Below are 20708 nucleotides of genomic sequence, written 5' to 3'. Positions count from 1 at the left end.
GATGCTTGATATATGATTTGATAAATAAAAACAAAGTTTTCTGGCATTTTCTACTAAAACTGAAACACGATTTCGAACTAAAGGCTCAATATTAAATAGTTAATAAGGAAAACAGGTCAGTAACGCCTTACTTTTGGTACGATCATGACGTATTGGAAGTTGGGTCGTTACATCCTCAAGCAAAAGATAAAAGAGTTTTGACTATGCAAGGATTGAAAGAAACAACAAAGAAGAAATCTTTACTTAGGGGTCTTGCATCATCCTACTCACTGGGGTCACTTTGTTTCATTCAATTAGTCATGGCTCCTGAACTTATATGAGTTCTCTGCATAAGCTACTTGCCCAACTATAACTCGGTTGATTCAGTGAGACTCTTTTCTTATTGCACTGTTATATCATCCTCAACTTATTTTCTTACTTCTTTCAGAGTTTTCTTATTTCATTTGAGCTTAGTGTCTTGTCTTGAGGCGGGTTTTTATCTTAAGCTTTCAATCAACAATCTCAAACCAGTTGGTTTAAGTTGTTAGGTGTTCAAACACCCCTTCGAATTTACTTGCTCAAGCCTCATTCCTCAACACATTCATACTACAGGCATGTAACATGAAATTATCTTTGAATAGTGATGTCTAGCACCTCTTTGGGTTACTAAATATTTTGTTGCAAGGATACTCTTGATACTGGGTTTTCAATTGATAATCTAGAGTTGTTAACTCAAGTTTCCAAGTGATGAAGCACCCTGCAGATTTACTTACCCAAGTATGTCCTTGAATACAAACACCACAGACACATATTCAAAGTTTAGTCATTGATGGCTAGCTTCTTTATTTGTTTTCCTCTTGTTTCATTTCTCTGTTTTTGCTCTTGTTAAGGATCTTTGTTCACCACATTTTTAGAGTCACAACATATCTAACCACCAGTTCTCAAGCAACCATCTTAGTCTCTTCGATTTCTTAAGCCACAATCTAATCATAATAACAATCTGTGCACTACCATGTTCATAAGACTTATCTATTCCTTCTAGGCTAGACTTTTCTTTGTTTTTGTTCATAACAATCCTTTTATTGAATTTAAAAGAATTGAAACAAGCAAACATTCTAAGTAAATGGGTGATACACAAACAAACAACCAAACATAAAAGTGCATATTATGCAAAACATGAAAATTTAGAAGGCACATCATTTTTCAGACATGCTTCTTCCTTATTTACTAAAGTTATGAAAGAAACTTCACCACCTTTAGTTTTTGTGTCATTTCCCTTTGCTTGACTCCCCTTTCTTCTCTTTATTCTTTGGTTCTTGTTTTTTTTTCTTCCTTGTTTCCTCTTGTTGTTTTCTAGGCTGATCTTCCTCTTCCGAGAGTCCGGCACTCATCAATCTTTGCTTCATTCTTTCCTTATTTCTTTTTGCTCTTACCAATTGCGCCTCTCCTAGTTCAGTGACATATGGATATGGTTTGAGCTCTCGATTCAATACGGGCATGCTGGCAGTTAAGTATCTGAGCTTGGCTTGAGTATCTATATTAAATTCAACCCTATCTACGTGCCTGGCCTCTCCGGCTGTATGATATAGATTTTTTTAGTGCACCAAGTCTTGGAGGTATCCCTCATGCTGAACTTGTTGTTGAGACATTTTTTGGAAGGACTCTTAAAATTGAGTGAACTGTTTCCTTTGCTGATCTAGTAATCTTGATTGAAATTCTCTTTGTTGATCCATCATTCTCAGCTGGAACTCCTCTTGTTGCTATTGAGCCTTCATATATTGTTGAGATATTCCCTCAATAGCACTCTGAATTCGACTTAGATCAAATGTGTTCGGAGCTTGTCCCTCTTCCAATTGTGTTCCCCTCTTTCTTTTCTGAGGTCTTCTTTGACTCTGAGTGCCAATGACAAATTCCATCCTTTGCTTGGTGATCGGCTTGCCTTCTTTCACCCAGTCCATGTCTTCTTCTTCAAAAAGCACCCTTGATTTCTTGCATAGACGCAATATAGTGCTTGGGTGGCCGAGTCTAGTTCGTTTGCTGTTGTCTTCAGCTGTCTCTTGAATACTATCTGCAATAATCTGTGGAACGTTTATTTCTCCTCCCTTTATTATGCAATGTATCATAATTGCTCTCTTTATTGTGACTTCCGAACTGTTTCCAGTGGGGGAGATTGATCTTTTCACTATTTCAGTCCAACCCTTGCCTTCAGGTGAGAGATCACTTCTTCTCAAGTGGCACGGATTCCTTTTTGAATCTCTCACCCAATCTGTGCCTATCAGACATATGTCATTCACTATATCTTCAAAGTTGATTTTGCCCTTCATTCTTTATTCGTAACTAGGCTCTTTGAATGGTATTGATCTTATCTGTAGAACTCTCATGATTGATGTAGGGCTGAAATCCACTGCTACTCCCCTTACATAGCTTTTGTATGGGGGGGCTGCTTTTGCTTTCCCTAACTGCATTTGAGTAGAATTTCCATACAAGAGTTGCACTCACTTTTGTGAAGGGGTCACAAAGGAGTTCCCAACTTCTTTTTTGGATCACTTCTCTTATTGTAGGGCACTCATCTTTCCCCAATTTGAATCCTATCTCCGGGATGACTTCTTTTTCTTCTATCCACCCATGATATTTAATCTCATAGAATTGAGATTTAAATCTTTTTTTTTATCATAAGTGGGTGGCTCAGCCGGTTGCTTGCCTTTTCTTCTCTTAGCATTTGGTGAAGAGGCCATCGAGTGTAACTGAAAAGGCCGAATCCACACGAAACTTGGAATGGTGCTTTTCCTCAAGCACAAAAAAAAAATCTGTGAGCAAGGCTAAGAAGAAAAAGGTTAGAAGATGAGATGTATGAGCACGGAATGAGGGTGATGAAGAGTGAATAAGAAAGAAGAAATCTGTTTGGTTCAGACAGGGGAGCTAGTGATGAATGAAACAAAGGTATGTGACTAAGAAAGGAGTGAATGTTGCTTAGTGACTTAAGGCAAGAAAATGAATCTGTGAAGCAAGACTAGTGAGGGTGGTAGGTTCGGCTAAGTGGAGATCAGATGGTGAGGATTGATGGAGTGTAGAAGAAATGGATGGCTTATATGTAGAAGTGAAGTGAAGACAATGATTGATGGTTGTTGTGGTTAGTTGGGGTGACATTGATGGTTGAGTCATGACATTGATGGTTCGGTCATGGCATGGGAAGTGCAAATATTCTGATTAATGCTAGTCAAGGTGATCTTCCCAAGGCACAAAACCCAAGGCGCATGTGACTCCTCTTTTGTGTGTGTGTTGTCCGAAATTCCCTAGCTAATGGCTTCTATCCCTCACTTCTTCCTTTAAACTTTCCTGTAAAATGAAGACACAACTCAAGCGCCTTTCAATATTTGGTGGCAGAAAATAGAATTAACTATATTTCAATGGAATCAACGAAAAATTTTTTGCTGCTTTCTTATGCTTAGAGAAAAATAAATCAAATTGTGTACTAGAATTCAATATCTATGTAGCTTATGTGGACACCAAACTTAGGTTGTGACTATGTGCTGCAAAATGAATCAGATCACTAAGATAAACTCAATTAATGTCAATGTCTCATGATGCTATCTTAGAGTGCCTTTGTTCACACCAAACTTGGTGTCTATCATAGGCTACATGTAAACTCAGTAACCCTTTGTCACAATTGATTTATTTTCTTTAAGTGAATATGAAGAAACACTCTATTACTAACTATTAAAGCACAAAATTTGAAGGATATTATGCATGGGTTGCCTCCCACGAAGTACTTTTTTATCGTCATTAGCTTGACGTTGCAACTTCCTTGTTCAAGTCAACATATGCACACTTTCCTCCTTGTCCCGTGAGCCACTAAGGTAGTGCTTCACTCTGTGGCCATTCACTGTAAATGTCTTCTTGGATGCTTCATCAAGTAGCTCTAAATAGCCATGAGGAGACACTCTGGTGATGAGATAAGGACCAGTCCACTTGGATCTAAGCTTCCCAGGAAAAATTTTCAATCTTGAATTGAATAGCAATACTTTCTATCCTGGTTTAAATGTATTGGGTGTAATCCTCCTATCATGCCATTTCTTTGCTCTTTCTTTGTATATCCTGGCATTCTCATATGCCTCAAGTCTGAATTCTTCTAATTCATTGAGCTGCAATAATCTCTTCTCCACTGCTGCTTGAGCGTCCAGATTGAGGAGTTTTGTGGCCCAGAAGGGTTTGTATTCAAGCTCCACAGGTAGATGGCAAGCTTTGCCATAGACTAACTGGAAAGGAGACCTCCCAATAGGAGTTTTAAGGGAAGTTCGGTATGCCCAGAGGGCATCATCTAATTTCCTTGCCCAGTCTTTTCTTGTAGCTCCCACAGTTTTCTCCAAGATCTTCTTCAGCTCTTTATTTTCTAACTCAACCTGGCTATTGGTTTGTGGGTGGTAAGGTATAGCTACCTTGTGGGTCACTCCATATCTATGAAGAAAAGTATTCAGATGCTTATTGCAAAAGTGACTTCCACCATCACTTATAAGCCCTTTGGGTACTCCAAACCTGGTGAAAATGTTCCTTCTGGAAACTGTACGACCACATTGGCATCACATGTATCAGTGGCTATAGCTTCCACCCATTTTGAGATATATTCAACAGCCACCAATATGTATTTGAATGAGTAAGATGTAGGAAAGGGACCCATGAGGTCAATTCCCCATATGTCAAACAATTTCACCTCCAAGATATATTTCTAAGGCATTTCAGTTCTCTTTGTTAAGCTTCCTGCTCTTTGGCATTCATTACATTGGCTTATAAACTCCATAGCATCGTTGAAGATGGAGGGCCAATAGAATTCACTTTAAAGAACTTTTACAGCTGTCCTTTCAGCATCAAAGTAGCCACCATAGCTTGAGTTGTGACAATGCCATAGAATGTATCTCATTTTAACCTCTGGTACACATCTCCTGATCATTCCATCTGGGCATCTCTTGAACAGAAAAGGCTCATTCTACAAAAATAACTTGGCCTCATTGAGTAGTTTCTTCACTTGTTGCCTAGTGTAATCTTGTGGGATACTTCTCCCTGCCTTGTAGTTTGCAATGTCTGCAAACCAAAGGGCTTGTTGAACTTGCAAGAGATGTTCATCTGGAAATTTCTCATTCACTGGTTGTGAGGCTTCTTGATTATTAGTCCCTTGTGGTAACCTTGATAAGTGGTCAGCAACTTGATTTTCACTTCCTTTCCTATCCCTTATCTCAATGTCAAAATCTTGTAAGAGTAGTACCCATCTAATGAGCCTTGGCTTAATTAGCATCCTGCTTTGACATAAGATACTTAAGGGTAGCATGATCAGTGTAAACCATAATCTTTGATCCAATTAAATATGGTCTAAACTTATCAAAAGCATATACAGCAGCTAATAGTTCTTTCTCTGTGGTGGTGCAATTTTTCTGTGCTTCATTTAATACTTTGCTTGCATAGTAAATGACATGATGCAATTTGTCCTTCCTTTGTCCCAACACAGCACCAATTGCAAAATCACTTGCATCACATATGAGTTCAAAAGGTAATTCCCAAGTTGGGGGTGTGATGATTGGTGCTCTAGTGAGTTTAGTTTTCAGAATCTCAAAAGCATGTTTGCATTCATCATCAAAGATGAAAGGATTGTTAACCACTAGCAAATTGCTTAATGGTTTAGCTATTTTAGAAAAATATTTGATGAATCTCCTGTAAAATCCAGCATGCCCCAAGAAGCTTCTAACAGCTTTCACACTTGTTGGTAAAGGGATTTTTTCGATGACATCTACTTTTGCCTTGTTAACCTTTATACCCTTACTTGAAATTTTATGCCCAAGAACAATCTCCTCAGGTACCATGAAATGGAATTTTTCCCAATTTAAAATCAAATTAGTTTCTTGGCATCTTTTCAAGACTAGGGTAAGAATATGCAAGCAAGTATTAAAAGAATCACCAAAAACAGAGAAATCATCCATAAAAACTTCAATGAACTTTTCCAGCATGTCAGAAAAATGGATAGCATGCACCTTTGAAAGGTTGCTAGAGCATTACACAACTCAAATGGCATTCTTCTATATGCGAAGACTCTAAAGGGGCAAGTGAAGGAAGTCTTCTCTTGATCCTTGAGGTCCACCACTATTTGATTATAGCTCGAATATCCATCCAGAAAGTAATAGTAAGCATGGCCAGCTAGCCTTTCTAACATCTGATCAATGAAGAGAAGAGGAAAGTGGTCCTTCCTTATGGCATTATTCAATCTTCTATAATCAATACACATTCTCCACCCGGTTACTGTCCTTGTTGGGATAAGCTCATTCTTTTCATTGGAGATGAGAGTTATGCCTCCCTTTTTTGGTACAACTTGGACTGGATTGACCCAGAGGCTGTCAGAAATAGGATATATGATCCCAGCATCCCATAGCTTCATCACTTTATTCTGAACCACTTCTTTCATTGTGGGGTTGAGTCTCCTTTGAGGTTGCACAAATGGCTTAGAGTCCTCCTCCAAAAGTATTTTGTGCATACATATGGTGGGGCTTATGCCTTTCAGATCATCAATTGTCCATCCCAGTGCACCCTTGTGGGTTCTCAATACGCCAAGTAGCTCTCCTTTTTCTTGTGCACTCAAAGTGAAGTTAATGATCACTGGAAAAGTCTCTCTATTACCAAGGAAGGCACATTTGAGGTTTGGAGGCAGAGGCTTCAACTCTTGCTTTGGTGCTCCTTCTTCCTTAACTTCACTTGAATTTTCAAGTGCTTGTGTCTCTTTTGAGTCTTCCTCTTGAGTGTCTTGAGCTTCCCCTTCATGGTCTTCATATTGTTTTGCTTCAAGTGCTTCTTTAACCAATGTATCCCATTACTTTTAGGAGGTAATGAAGTTATAGAATGCTAGAATCATATAACCATTTTCTGACAGCTCTTGGGTGAGCCCAGTGCAAGTGGTACCAAAGAAAGGAGGCATGACTGTCATCTTTAATGAGAAGAATGAACTCATCCCTACAAGGACAGTGATAGGGTGGAGGATGTGTATTAACTATAGAAGGCTCAATGATGCCACAAGGAAGGACCACTTCCCTCTTCCCTTCATTGATTAGATGTTAGAAAGATTGGCTGACCATGCTTACTATTGTTTCTTGGATGGGTACTCTGGATACAATCAGATAGTGGTGGACCCCAAGGACCAAGAAAAGACTTCCTTCACCTGTCCATTTGGAGTCTTTACCTACAGAAGAATGCCCTTTGGGCTGTGCAATGCCCCTGCTACCTTTCAAAGGTGTACGCTTTCCATATTTTCTGACATAGTAGAAAAATTTTTAGAGGTTTTCATGGATGATTTTTCTGTCTTTGGCAATTCCTTTGATACTTGCTTGCATCATCTAACTCTTATCTTGAAAAGATGCCAAGAAACTAATTTGGTTTTAAATTGGGAAAAATGTCATTTCATGGTTCCCGAGGGGATAGTTCTTAGGCATAAGGTTTCAAGCAAGGGTATAGAAGTCGATAAAGCTAAGATAGAGATCATAGAAAAGCTTCCTATACCAGTCAATGTGAAAGCAGTGAGAAGTTTCTTGGGGCATGCTGGTTTTTATAGGAGATTCATTAAAGACTTTTGAAAGATACCTAAACCACTAAGCAACTTGTTAGTGGTTGACAATCCTTTTGTCTTTGATGATAACTGTAAGCATGCCTTTGAAACTTTGAAAAATAAACTCACTACAGCACCAATCATCACACCCCTAGATTAGGAATTGCCTTTTGAACTCATGTGTGATGCAAGTGACTTTGCAATTGGTGCTGTATTGGGACAGAAAAAGGATAAGCTGCATCATGTTATATACTATGCAAGTAAGGTATTAAATGAAGCATAGAAAAATTACACCACCACAGAAAAAGAACTCTTGGCAATTGTATATGCATTTGATAAATTTAGACAATACTTGATTGGTTCAAAAGTTGTAGTGTATACTGACCATGCTGGTCTCAAGTATCTCATGTCTAAACAGGATGCCAAGCCAAGGCTCATCAGGTGGGTGCTATTACTACAAGAGTTTGATATTGAAGTGAGGGATAGAAAAGGAAGTGAGAACCAAGTTGCAGACCATCTGTCAAGACTACCACAAGGGACTAACTAAGAATCTCCACAACCAGTGAATGAGAGATTCCCAGATGAACATCTCTTGCAAATTGATAAGAGAACTATTGTCGATCCAGAATTTCTCAAAATAGAATATGTTCGTTTCAAGTATAGTCTAGACCAACAATTGATTTCCTAAATCAAATGTTTAAATTCAAATTATAATAATCGAGATCAAGAGTACCTCAACCTCGGGTCGTTCTCCCTAGGATGTAATTGAAAGTGTTTCTCTTTCGGTTGTGAGGGGAAAAGGGGGGTTTTCAAGCAAGAATTGAAAGATTAAAAGAATTAAGCGATAAAAGAACTAAACAATGATCAAAATTGGAAATTAATGCAAGCAAAGGTAAATAGGATCAAAACTAGTAAAAATGCTATAAATGCAATAAAGAGCCTTGACTTGGGGATGAGAATCCAAGGAATCCTATCATCACCATAACCACAACTATGGTAATTATGATGAGTCAATCTCGCCTAGTCAACCCCAACCATCGAGGAGTAAGTCAAGCAAGCATAATTGACCTTAATCCATAAGTCCTAACTAACTTACCAAACTAGTTGATAAAAGGCTAGCGTCAATGGAAACAAGAGTCAACTAACTACCCAAGAATTACCACTAAATGTCGGACATTATGACTCTAGTATCCTAGGAACTCAAACCACAAGCCAAGGTGGGAAAATCTACTCAAAATCTAAGGTGGCATTTTCACAAACACCTTGTGTGCATAAAAGTAAGACATGGAAAATTGCAAGGAAAAATAACAAACAATAACCAACTATCAACAATACCAACAATAAACATCCAAACAAACATAAAGAAAGCATGAAACATTAAATTCATTAATCAAAACTTCAAGAACTCAAAATTGCAATTATAAACAAAGTGCTTGAACCAAAGGAAATGAAAATAAAGACAATGTAATTAAAGAGGAATTAAAGAGTACTTACAATTAAAGATGATCAAAATCCAAAATTAAGCTTGCTATAAAATGCTACATTAAGATGGAAATTAAACCCTAAGAGAGCAATGCTACACTACTCTTACTCCTACTCCTAATTACTCTCTAAAACTATCTAAGTGAGCTCCCTTTGTTATGTGTTGATTCCCCCTTATATAGCACTCCAAATTCAGCTCCAAGCCTTCAAAATTTGGGCCAAAAGCCCTCAGAAAATGCACAACACGCATTTCATTAACAAAAGCACACTCGGCTGAAAATTGACCTGTGCGTACGCACAGATGCGTGCGTATGCACACATGGAATTTCTTGCTTGTGCACGCGCACGCAGGGCTGTGTGCATGCACACTTCGCTGTGTGTGCTTTTTCTTGTTTTCTTCATGCTTTCTCCCTTGTGCATGCTTTCTTCCACTTTTGCCCATCTATTCTTGCCTCCAAGGCCTGAAATCACTCACAAACCATATCACGGCATCGAATGACATAAAAGTGGGATTAAATTGCTCTATTAAAGCACAAAATTGCATGTTTATACATTTAGGATCAAATTAGGGACAAAACACAAAAGTATGCTATTTTGGTGCTTAAGTGTGAGTTCATGTGCTAGAATCCATCTAGATTGAGTCAAAATATACCATCAAATATAGACTCATCAATTCCCCCACACTTAAACAATAGCATGTCCTCATACTAAACCAACAAGGAAAACAATCAAGAGGGGTAATCAACTTATTAAATGCAACTTTCTATATGCATGCAAGTACGTATATACTATATATATCTATATATCTATCTATAGTATCTATATGAAATTGGTGAAAACAAACAATCAAGTTCCCAAGCAAGTATCGACAAATAGGGCTAAGCAAGGAGATAATCCAATGCATCCAAAATCTAAAGAATTGGTTCAGCTCATCAAAGTGAAGCAACTTGGAAGAATGCATGATAAGAAGCATGGAAACATAGAGTTGAGTAATTAAACCCTCACTAGGTGTGTATACACTCTAATCACTCAGTGTCTAAGGGTTTAACTCAGGTCTCTTCTAATCATGCTTTCGAGTATTTGCTTTTCATCTAACAATTAACAAGCATGTGATGCATGAATGTAATTATCATGAGGACTTGATGTGGTTGTAATGGGGTTAGGGTCAAGGTGGGACAGATATTGTTAAGTGGACTAAAGAATTGGATCCTTGATTAGTTTAAGTATCACACTCAACCTATATCACTCCAATCACTAATATATGCAACCTAACTTCCCATTCTTACTTTCTTTCACACATTCATGTATGCTCTTTCACTTTCATCACATATGCATTCCTTATTCATTTCTTTTCTCTTTGGGGTAACTTTTGTCCCCTTTTTATGTTGTTTTTTTTAATGACAATGCATATGGTTCAATAGCTCATACATGAATGCACCCATTTTCCAAAATTTTTCATGAATACCCAAAATCAAACAATTTCATTCACTACCAATGTTTCCAAAAATTTCCCCACACTTAAATGAAACACACTCGTCAACCTAAGCTAATCAAGGATACAATCTAAGGTAAATCATGGTTTTCTACTTAAGGTTGTGATGTGCTAATATCAAGAACAATGGGGTAAATAAAGCTCAAAAGGGGTTAACAAGGGTAGATGCAAGAGTAAGGCTATATGGGCGAGTAAGCTTAATTCAAAGATGGCCTCAATCATGCTCAATGCAGTTCAAAATATCAATAATTGGAAATAAAGAATCAAGCAAAACCAAGATTACAATCATAGAAGAGATATATCACACAATGAACAAAATTAGTGGTTAAAAGATGTAACCACTCATTATAGCTCAAAAACTCACAAGGTATTTGTTCTTTACTCTTCTATGTTCCATAAGGGAATCATTCAAGCAAGTTTAAAAACAGTTTTCTCAATCAATTCAATAGAATGCCCTTGAAGCAAAATTCTCGGGAATTCTTGTTGTTTTTCACCAAAATTATTTCCTATATGTATGTATGTTGTGATGGATGCAAATTTTTCAAAATTTCCTAGTTCTTTTCCTAATTTTCAACAAGAAAAAATTAACATGAACAATTAGGATCAAGATAACTAGGCATATGCTATTCACATCATCCAATCACAATTTCTATCTATAAAATATATATCATGCAAAAATGTATAATGCGATAACTATGGGTGAACTAAGATGTATATGCATATACTAGAAGAAAGTGCAATGCAACAATCATAAACACTCCAAATATCTACAAGAACATAATAAAAGAAAACAAAAATGAAAGTGCAAAGTGTTCGGAAAAGAAATTTACACCCCGAAAATGACGAATCCTCCCCCCACACTTAAGCGTTGCACGGTCCTCCGTGCACGAACACGATCTGGGTGGACTGTCTCTCAAGAGCTCCACCGTCGGTTGGTGGATGCGGGAGCTTGGGTTGTGTGGAATTCGCCAAGTTCAATGCGGGCTTGGCATCTCCATCCTCGGTGTCCTTCTCCTCTCCCGGCTCCTTGCTTTATGTCTCATCCTTGAAAAGAATGAATAAAGTATAATTAGAAGTCATAGGCAAGTAGCACAAAAAGGTAAAGGAGGGAGCTATTAAGCATCTAATTGAGGAAGTTTGCATAGTGGTGTGGAATACACACAACGGCCAGTTAAGTGGCATCCACACAATTAAAAAGTAAGAATGAGTCCCTCAATTAAATGGCCTAAGATGCAAGCACTAGAAGAGCATCAATTAAGGACAAGCAAATTTAGGCAACTACAATAAGAGTGAATTGAATGTAGGATTATTGGATATTGCGGTTGTGCAAGTGAAAGAATAAAATTGATATAAAATAGCACAGAAACAATAACCAACACAATGATGAAGAGAACTACCTATTCATCCTTAAGAATAATCAACTAATCACATGGGAAGGTGCTTGCTACAAAAAGTGGCGAGTCTTGATAAGAATCAAGTCAAGTCAACTCAAACAAATGCAAAGCATTAACAAGGAGCAAATACCTTGGGATGTGATTATATTGACTTAAAAAACATGATGAATGATAAACCACTATTTTATGGTTTATCTTGTGTTTAATTGAGTGGTTTCATCAAGCTTTTACCTTTACCTACTTATTCATATGATTTGCATGATTTTATAATCCCTTCCTAGTATTGTTTTATGATTGAAAACTTACTTTTTAAAGATCTTTAATTAGTATATTTTGATTCTCCTCTATACCATTCGATGCCGTGATCCGTGTGTTAAGTGTTTCAGGCTTTATAGGGCAGGAATGGCTTATAGAATGGAGAGAAAGCTTGCAAAAATGGAAGGAATACAAGAAAATAAGGAGATAACCAGCGAAGACCGACGCGCGCGCATGGCTCACGCGAGCGCGCGGAATGGGGAAAATTGTAGCGACGCGTGCACATGCCTGACGCGTACGTGTGGATTGGAGTTTGCACGAATGACACGAACACGTGGAGGATGCGCTCGCGTGACAAGAAAAATCACTAAATGACGCGAATGCGTGGATGACGCGTACGCGTGACCTGCGCGATCTGCAAACTTAACAGAAAACACTGGGCGTGATTTTGGGCCGCGTTTTGACCCGGTTTTCGGCCCAGAAACATAGAATAAAGCCAGGGAACATGCAGAGACTCAAACAGAGAAGACTACACATATTCTCATTAGGATAGTTTTATGTTTTTTTAGATCCGAATCTAAAGTGAATTACTCTTCCTCTAGGTTCTCTTTACATTCCCAGTTTATTGCTTTTGCTTTTGGATATTGAAGAGTCATTACCTCCGTTGAAGATACTATTCTAGTTTGTTTCCTTACTTACTCTTTTATTTATTCCATACTCTTAATTCTTTTTTAAAGTAGTAAGTGGATTATTTTCATGAATTGTTAATGCAAAGAATTACTTTTATTTTTAATCAATTTTGAATCCCTATTTTATTTAAATTCATCATGTCTTCTTCTTATATTTTTATGAGCATTATATTCATGTCAATGGAGTAGATTCCATACTTGACATGGGGGTTGATTAAAAGGAGACACTTGAGTTGGAAGGCTTATGTGTTGATTAAACTGGAAGCTGTTGGCTACTTCTGTATTTACTAACGCTAGACCTTCCCACAGGAGAGGACTAGCATTTGCGAATAAGAGTTAGCTCAATCACTTGACTTTCCTTTATTTAGTAAGGGTTAACTAAGTGAAAACAACAACCTTTTTAATACTACACTTAAGAGATCCCAACAAGGATAGAATTTCCAATTAATCATTCCCCCAGTCAAAGCCTTTTTATTTAGAATATTAATAATCATTCTTAGTTTTTATTGCTTTAATTTACAATTATTTAATTGCTCATTATTCAACTCTCAAAACTCTCGAAAAAATTCCTAATTAATAAAATAGCACCCTTCCTTGCAACTCGTTGGGAGACGACCTGGGACTCATACTCCCAGTATTTTTTTATTCTAAATTTTTTTGACACTCTTTTAAATTGGTGAGGCAGATTTTAGCTGGTTAAGAGCTATAGTCGCAACACTGTTCTATTATATTATAATCTCTTAATTGGCCTAACTTCTGCCACGCAGCAGTTTTTGTCGCCGTTGCCGGGGAGTTGCAATTGTGTGATAAATTATTAATTAGTGTACATATTTTTATTTTATTTGCATATTTTAATTTTATTTTATTACCATGAGCTATATGTTTCTTTCATTGAATGACGCGTTCACTGTCTGATCCGATCTTAGCCGCATTTGATCCTGAAATTGAAAGAACTATTTCATGTATTAGGCGAGCTCGACGCAGGTTAGCCTCTGAGGGTGGTGAAGTGATTGTTATCGATTCACCAGTCTCATCTGAGGGCGAATCTGAACCGCCATTTGAGAGCGAAACAAGCTTCTTTTCTACTGATTCAGTTGATTCACGTGCAGATAACATGGCAGCACCTAGGAGGATTACTCTCCAGGAAGCTGGAGCCCCAGATTTTACACTGCAGCCGTATCAAGTGCATCATCCAACTCTGGCTATAGATTTTGAGCTGAAGACTGCATTAATCAACTTGATGCCCAAGTTTCATGGCTTACCTGCTTAAGAGCCTATTAAGCACCTAAGGGATTTCTAGACAGCCTGTTCTACTGTTAGGTATCATGGTGTGAATGAAACTTATATTCTGTTAACTTCCTTCCCATTTTCTCTTGAGGGAAAGGCAAGAGAGTGATACTATTCCCAACCTGAAGTGACTGTTACTAACTGGGATACGCTCAGGAGAGAATTTCTGGAAAAGTACTTTCCAAACTAAAGTTACAAACAGACTAAGAAAAGAGATCCCATGCATCGTTCAAGGAGAATCAAAAACTCTCTATGAGTACTGGGAGCATTTTAAGAACCTTCTGGACGCATGCCCCCATCATATGATTGACACGCTAGTGTTAATCAGCTATTTCACTCAAGGCATGAAGCCTTGGGATAAAACTACACTAGATGGTGCTAGTAATGGTTCTCTAAAAAAGTACAAGACCGCAGATGATGCATGGCAACTGATCCGCGACTTAGCTGAATGATGAGCGGATAATTTATACGCTTTTTGGCATTGTTTTTAGGTAGTTTTTAGTAGGATCTAGCTACTTTTTAGTATATTTTTATTACTTTTCAAGCAAAAATCATATTTCTGGACTTTACTATGAGTTTGTGTATTTTTCTGTGATTTTAGGTACTTTCTGGCTAAAATTGAGGGACCTGAGCAAAAATCTGATTCAGAAGCTGAAAAAGGACTGCAGATGCTGTTGGATTCTGACCTCCCTGTACTCGAAATGGATTTTCTGGAGCTACAGAAACCCATTTGGTGCACTCTCAATTGCGTTGGAAAGTAGACATTCTAGGATTTCCAGAAATATATAATAGTCCATACTTTGCCCAAGTTTTGATAACGCAAACTGGCGTTTGAATGCCCACTTTCTACCCTATTCTGGCGTTAAACGCTAGAACTGGCATAAAAGCTGGAGTTAAACGCCCAAACTGGCATCAAAGCTAGTGTTTAACTCCAATAAAAGTCTCTACATGTGAAAGCTTCAATGCTCAGCCCAAGCACACACTAAGTGGGCCCCGGAAGTGGATTTCTGCACTATCTGCACTTAGTTACTCATTTTCTGTAAACCCTAGTTACTAGTTTAGTATAAAAACTACTTTTAGAGATTTATTTTGTATCCAGTTTTCATTTTAAGTCCTGAGACTTTTATCATTGTACACATTTGGGGGCTGGCCATTCGGCCATGCCTAGACCTTTTTCACTTATGTATTTTCTACGGTGGAGTTTCTACACCCCATAGATTAAGGTGTGGAGCTCTGCTATTCCTCATGAATTAATGCAAACTACTATTATTTTTCTATTCAACTCAAGCTTATTCTTATTCTAAGATATTCATTCACACCCAAGAAGATGATGAATGTGATGATTATGTGACACTCATCACCATTCTCACCTATGAACGCGTGCCTAATAACCACTTCCGTTCTACATGAAAACAAGCTTGAATGCATATCTCTTAGCTTCTTGGTTCACGATCAGAGTCTTCGTGGTAGAAGCTAGAATCAATTGGCAGCATTCTTGAGATCGAGAAAGTCTAAACATTGTATGTGGTATTCCGAGTAGGATCTGGGATGGGATGACTGTGACGAGCTTCAAACTCGCAAGTGTTGGGCGTAGTGACAGACGCAAAAGGATCAATGGATCCTGTTCCAACATGAGTGAGAACCAACAGATGATTAGCCGTGCGGTGACAGCGCATTTGGATCGTTTTCACTGAGAGGACGGACGGTAGCCATTGACAACGGTGATCCCCCAACATACAGCTTGCCATGTAAAGGAGTATGAATCATTGAATGAAGGCAGAAGGAAAGCAGAGATTTAGAAGGAGCAAAGCATCTCCATACACTTATCTTAAATTCTCACCAATGAATTACATAAGTATTTCTATCTTATTTTCTATTTTATTTATATTTTAATTATCAAAACCTCATAACCATTTGAATCTGCCTGACTGAGATTTACAAGATGACCATAGCTTGCTTCAAGCCGACAATCTCCGTGGGATCGACCCTTACTCACGTAAGGTTTATTTCTTGGACGACCCAGTGCACTTGCTGGTTAGTTGTGCGGAATTGTGAAAAAAAATTGAGATTATGAACATGTGTACCAAGTTTTTTTGCGCTGTTGAGATCACAATTTCGTGCACCAAGTTTTCGGCACCGATGCCGGGGACTGTTCGAGTTTGGACAACTGACGGTTCATCTTGTTGCTCAGATTAGGTAATTTTATTTTAATTTTAAACTTTTTGTTTTTATTCTTTTTATTTTCGAAAAAAATATCAAAAAAAAATTTAATATATAATTTATATTTGTTCTTCAGAATTTTTAAGAATGAATTCTAGAGTTTCAGATGATGCTTTTATCATCACAGGAGCTAATTGATTCCCATCAATTTGGCTGTTGTATGTAATGACTTGGTGAAGCTTGGCTAGCCATGTCTAATCTTTTTAGACTGAAGCTTTAGACTAACATTGCATGATTCCTGGAATTCTTATTAAAAATTTTTGAAATCCTTATTTTTCTTTTTCCAAATAATTTTCGAAAAATCCAAAAAATTTTGTGTCTCTTGTTTGAATCTAGTGTCAAATTTTAAGTTTGGTGTCAATTGCATTCTTTTAAAAATTTTTGAAAATTCATGCATGGTTCTTCATGATCTTCAAGTTATTCTTGATGATTATATTTGTTTAATCTTGTGATCTTCTTGTTTTGTATCTTTTTTTTTTGTTTTTCATATGGATTTTAGAATTATTAGTGTCTAAAGTTTGAAAATTTCTAAGTTTGGTGTCTTGCATGTTTTTCTTTTCTAAAAAAATTTTTCAAAAATATGTTCTTGATGTTCATCATGATCTTCAAAGTGTTCTAGGTGTTCATCTTGACATTCAAAGTGTTCTTGCATGCATTATTAGTTTTGATCTTAATTTCTTGTGTTTTGCATCATTTTTATGTTTTTCTCTTTCCTCATTAAAATTCAAAAATAAAAAAATATCTTTCTCTTATTCTTCTCATAAATTTCGAAAATTTGATTTATTTAGTCAAAAGTTTTAAAAATCTAGTTGTTTCTTATGAGTCACATCAAATTTTCAATTTAAAAATCCTATCTTTTCAAAACTTTTTCAAAAATCAAATATTTTTCACTTTCTATAGATATTTTAGAAAACTTTTAAAAATTGATTTTCAAAATCTTTTTCTTATTTTTATTTCATATTTTCGAAATTAATGCTAACAATTAATGTGATTGATTCAAAAATTTTAAGTTTGTTACTTGCCTAGTAAGAAAGGTTCAATCTTTAAATTTTAGAATCATATCTTTTTGTTTCTTGTTAGTCAAGTAATTAACTTTAATTTCAAAAATCAAATCTTTTTAAATTTCTTTTTCCAAATCTTTTTCAAAATAAATTTCAATCATATCTTTTTCAAAAATCAATTTTCAAATTCTTTTTCTAACTTGCTATCTTTTCAAATTTGATTTTCAAATCTTTCTCAATTAACCACTTGACTGTTTTTGGTTTAATTTTAAAAGTTTTCTATTTCAATCATATCTTTTTCAAAACCACTTAACTAATTCTCTCTCTCTAATTTTTGAAAATTACTAACCTCTTTTTCAAAATTTGTTTTAATTAACTAATTGTTTTAAATTTTAATTCAATATTATTTCTCTTCCTAATTTTTGAATTCTAACCAATAATTAAAATAAAAACAAAAACATTTTCCTTTTATTTTAATTTAAATTTCGAATTCTTTTCTCTCCCATCTCTTTTTATTTATTTATTTATCTACTAACACTCCTCTTCCACTCAAAATTTGAACCCCCTCTTCTTCTCTGTGTTCGAATTTTTCTCTTTTCTTATTCTACTCACATAAAGGAATCTCTATACTGTGACATAGAGGATTTCTCTTCTTTTCTGTTCTCTTCTTTTTCATATGAGCAGGAACAGGGATAAAAACATTCTTATTGAAGCTGACCCTGAACCTAAAAGGACTCTTAAGAGGAAACTAAGAGAAGCTAAAGCACAATCATCTGGAGAGGACCTGACAGAAATTTTCGAAAAAGAAGGAGACATGGCCGAACCCAATAACAATGGTGGAGATGCAAGAAAGATGCTTGGTGACTTTATTGCACCCTCTTCTAACTTCTATGGAAGAAGCATCTCAATTCCTGCCATTGGAGCAAACAACTTTGAGCTTAAGCCTCAATTAGTTTCTCTAATGCAACAGAATTGCAAGTTTCATGGATTTTCATTGGAAGATCCTAATCAGTTTTTAGCTGAATTCTTGCAAATCTGTGACACTGTCAAGACCAATGGAGTTGATCCCGAGGTCTACAGGCTTATGCTTTTCCCTTTGTATTTTTGGAAAACGAAAAAAAATGAATCCCAAACACACAAAACTAACCGGCAAGTGCACCGGGTCGTATCAAGTAATAATAACTCACGTGAGTGAGGTCGATCCCATAGGGATTGAAGGATTGAGCAATTTCAGTTTAGTGGTTGATTTAGTCAAGCGAATCAAGATTTGGTTGAGTGATTTGTGATTAACAGAATTTAAATTGCATGGAAAGTAAAGGGAATGGGTAAATTGCATGAAATTAAAGAGAACAGAAAATAAAGTGCTGAATCTTAAAGAATAAGAAATTAAATGGCAGAAACTTAGAACGCAAGAAATGTAAATTGCAGAATCTTAAAGTGCAAGAAATGTAAATGGCTTGAATCGTAAAGGGAATTGGGGATTGGATTTGCAGAAATTAAACAAGGAAAAGAAAAATTCAACAAACAGGAATGTAAAAGATGGATTCAATTAAACCGGATCTTAAATGAAAATGAGAATAAGCTTGGTGTGACAACGAAACAAGGAAATTGAAATTGAAAGCTATAGATCTCAGGACTCAAGAGACTAGATAGCCAAGTTTAGATCTCACTGCCTTCCTAGATCCAGCAAGAACAATTGCAAAGGAAATAAAGAAGTGTAAATTGCAGAGAGAATAGAAGAAGAAGCAATTAACCGAGATGGAAACTCAATGCTGAAAATTAAACAAGATCCCAAGGTGAGATTGAAACAGAATTTCTTCAATTCTCCACCCAAGATCCAAAACAATAAAAGTAAAGAGTGCTGAGCAAGAACAAGGAAGAAGAGAGATCAATTCTCCTTCCCAATTCTCTAGAATTCTAAAGCAACAATGTAAAGGTGAGCTCTCTGTAAGTGTTCTAAGAATGCCAAAGGAAAAGCTCTCTGAAAAACTTAAATCCTAAGCTATTTATACACTTTCTTCAAATGGTCTTCAAGCCTTGAATTGGGCCTTTGCTCTTGATGGAATTGGGTTGATAAAGGCCTTGGTTGATTGCTCTTGGAGTTGGAGAAAGATCCATTGTGAACCGGGTTGAAATCATAAAAAGTTTGAGTAAAAGTTTGAGGCAAACTTTTACTCAAACTTTTTATACCAGATGGCTTCTCTTGCTGCTACCAACGTTTGGGCTAAAGTTTGAGGTCAAACTTTTGCTCAAACGTTGGCCCCCTTGTGTATATGTGTGGCGCCAACGTTTGCCAAAAAGTTTGAGGCAAACGTTGGTGCAAGCTTTTCTCCTCCAGGGTGTTGGTTTTGTGATGCCAATGTTTGCCAAAAAGTTTGAGGCAAACGTTGGCTCAAGCTTTTCTCCCAAAAGTTTGAGCTAAAGTTTGAGGCAAACTTTTGCTCAAGCTTTTTTTTTCCTCTGGAGTGTTTTCAATTTTTCCAAAAGTTTGAGCTAAAGTTTGAGGCAAACTTTGGCTCAAGCTTTTTTTTCCTCTGGCATGTTTTCAACTCTTCTAAAAGTTTGAGCTAAAGTTTGAGGCAAACTTTGGCTCAAACTTTTTGTTCTCTCTTGCTCCTAGCCATTCCTTCTTTCTTCAACCTTCTTCAAAACTCTTTTCACCTATCATCAATCAACCAAACACATCAAAGCTTTGATCAAAATCATGAGTTTGTTATTCTTTCATAATATATGACAATTATAGCATAAAATCTCATGAAATTGCATTAATTCATACATGGTTGATTGAATCAAAGGAAACATGGAAATCTACCCAATTGGCTTGCTTATGGCTTAAGAAAGTGCATAAAATCAATTGAAAACAAAAGAAAAAGGCTAGTGAAACTAGGCTAAGATGACTTGTCATCAGTTGGATTCACAACCTAAGAAAAGCCTGAACTCTTGGGAAAAGTTAGTCAGTGCTTTCCTGGCCAAATTCTTTCCACCTCAAAAGATGAGCAAGCTTAGAGTGGAAATCCAAACCTTCAGACAGAAGGAAGGTGAGTCCCTCTTTGAAGCTTGGGAAAGATATAAGCAATTGATCAAAATGTGTCCTACTGACATGCTTCCAGAATGGAGCATCATATGTATATTCTATGATGGTCTGTCTGAGTTGTCAAAAATGTCATTGGACCATTCTACAAGAGGATCTCTTCATCTGAAAAACCCTGCAAAAGCTCAGGAACTCATTGACATGGTTGCAAATAACCAGTTCATGTACACCTATGAGAGGAGTCCTGTGAACAATGGGATGCCTCAGAAGAAGGGAATTCTTGAAATTGATACTCTGAATGC

At 36.7% G+C, this 20708-nt stretch overlaps 1 protein-coding gene and 2 non-coding genes across 3 annotated transcripts; all 3 read right to left on the bottom strand.

Annotated features, from left to right (window-relative positions):
• Positions 1 to 4004: 4004 nt before the first annotated feature.
• LOC148580326 (uncharacterized) lies at positions 4005 to 6940 on the bottom strand. Its single transcript, XM_088491981.1, has 4 exons — positions 6916 to 6940; positions 5997 to 6807; positions 5029 to 5267; positions 4005 to 4537 (listed from the first exon to the last, which is right to left on the bottom strand). Exons 1-4 carry the CDS (start codon positions 6938 to 6940, stop codon positions 4005 to 4007), a joined length of 1608 nt encoding a protein of 535 aa, XP_088348107.1.
• A 7414-nt stretch (positions 6941 to 14354) lies between these two features.
• On the bottom strand, positions 14355 to 14462 carry LOC148580325 (small nucleolar RNA R71). Its single transcript, XR_015896933.1, has one exon. It is a non-coding gene; the product is annotated as a small nucleolar RNA R71 (small nucleolar RNA).
• A 5911-nt stretch (positions 14463 to 20373) lies between these two features.
• On the bottom strand, positions 20374 to 20481 carry LOC148580324 (small nucleolar RNA R71). Its single transcript, XR_015896237.1, has one exon. It is a non-coding gene; the product is annotated as a small nucleolar RNA R71 (small nucleolar RNA).
• Between the last annotated feature and the right edge of the window lie 227 nt (positions 20482 to 20708).

Source organism: Arachis ipaensis, chromosome B10 (assembly GCF_059453495.1).
Source record: "Arachis ipaensis isolate K30076 ecotype BB chromosome B10, ASM5945349v1, whole genome shotgun sequence".
In the NCBI taxonomy this organism is placed as follows: domain Eukaryota; kingdom Viridiplantae; phylum Streptophyta; class Magnoliopsida; order Fabales; family Fabaceae; genus Arachis; species Arachis ipaensis.
Note: the sequence above shows the minus strand (reverse complement) of the source record. Positions and strands in the feature narration are given on the sequence as shown.

Bases quoted from the DNA above. Each gene is read 5' to 3' on its own strand.
- LOC148580326 (XM_088491981.1), bottom strand. From the start codon at position 6,940: ATGACAGTCATGCCTCCTTTCTTTG. The intron at 6,808-6,915 runs GTACCACTTGCA...CATTGGTTAAAG, and splicing joins AGTCATGCCTCCTTTCTTTG to AAGCACTTGAAGCAAAACAA. The intron at 4,538-5,028 runs GTATCCCACAAG...GTGGTCGTACAG, and splicing joins AAACTACAAGGCAGGGAGAA to TTTCCAGAAGGAACATTTTC.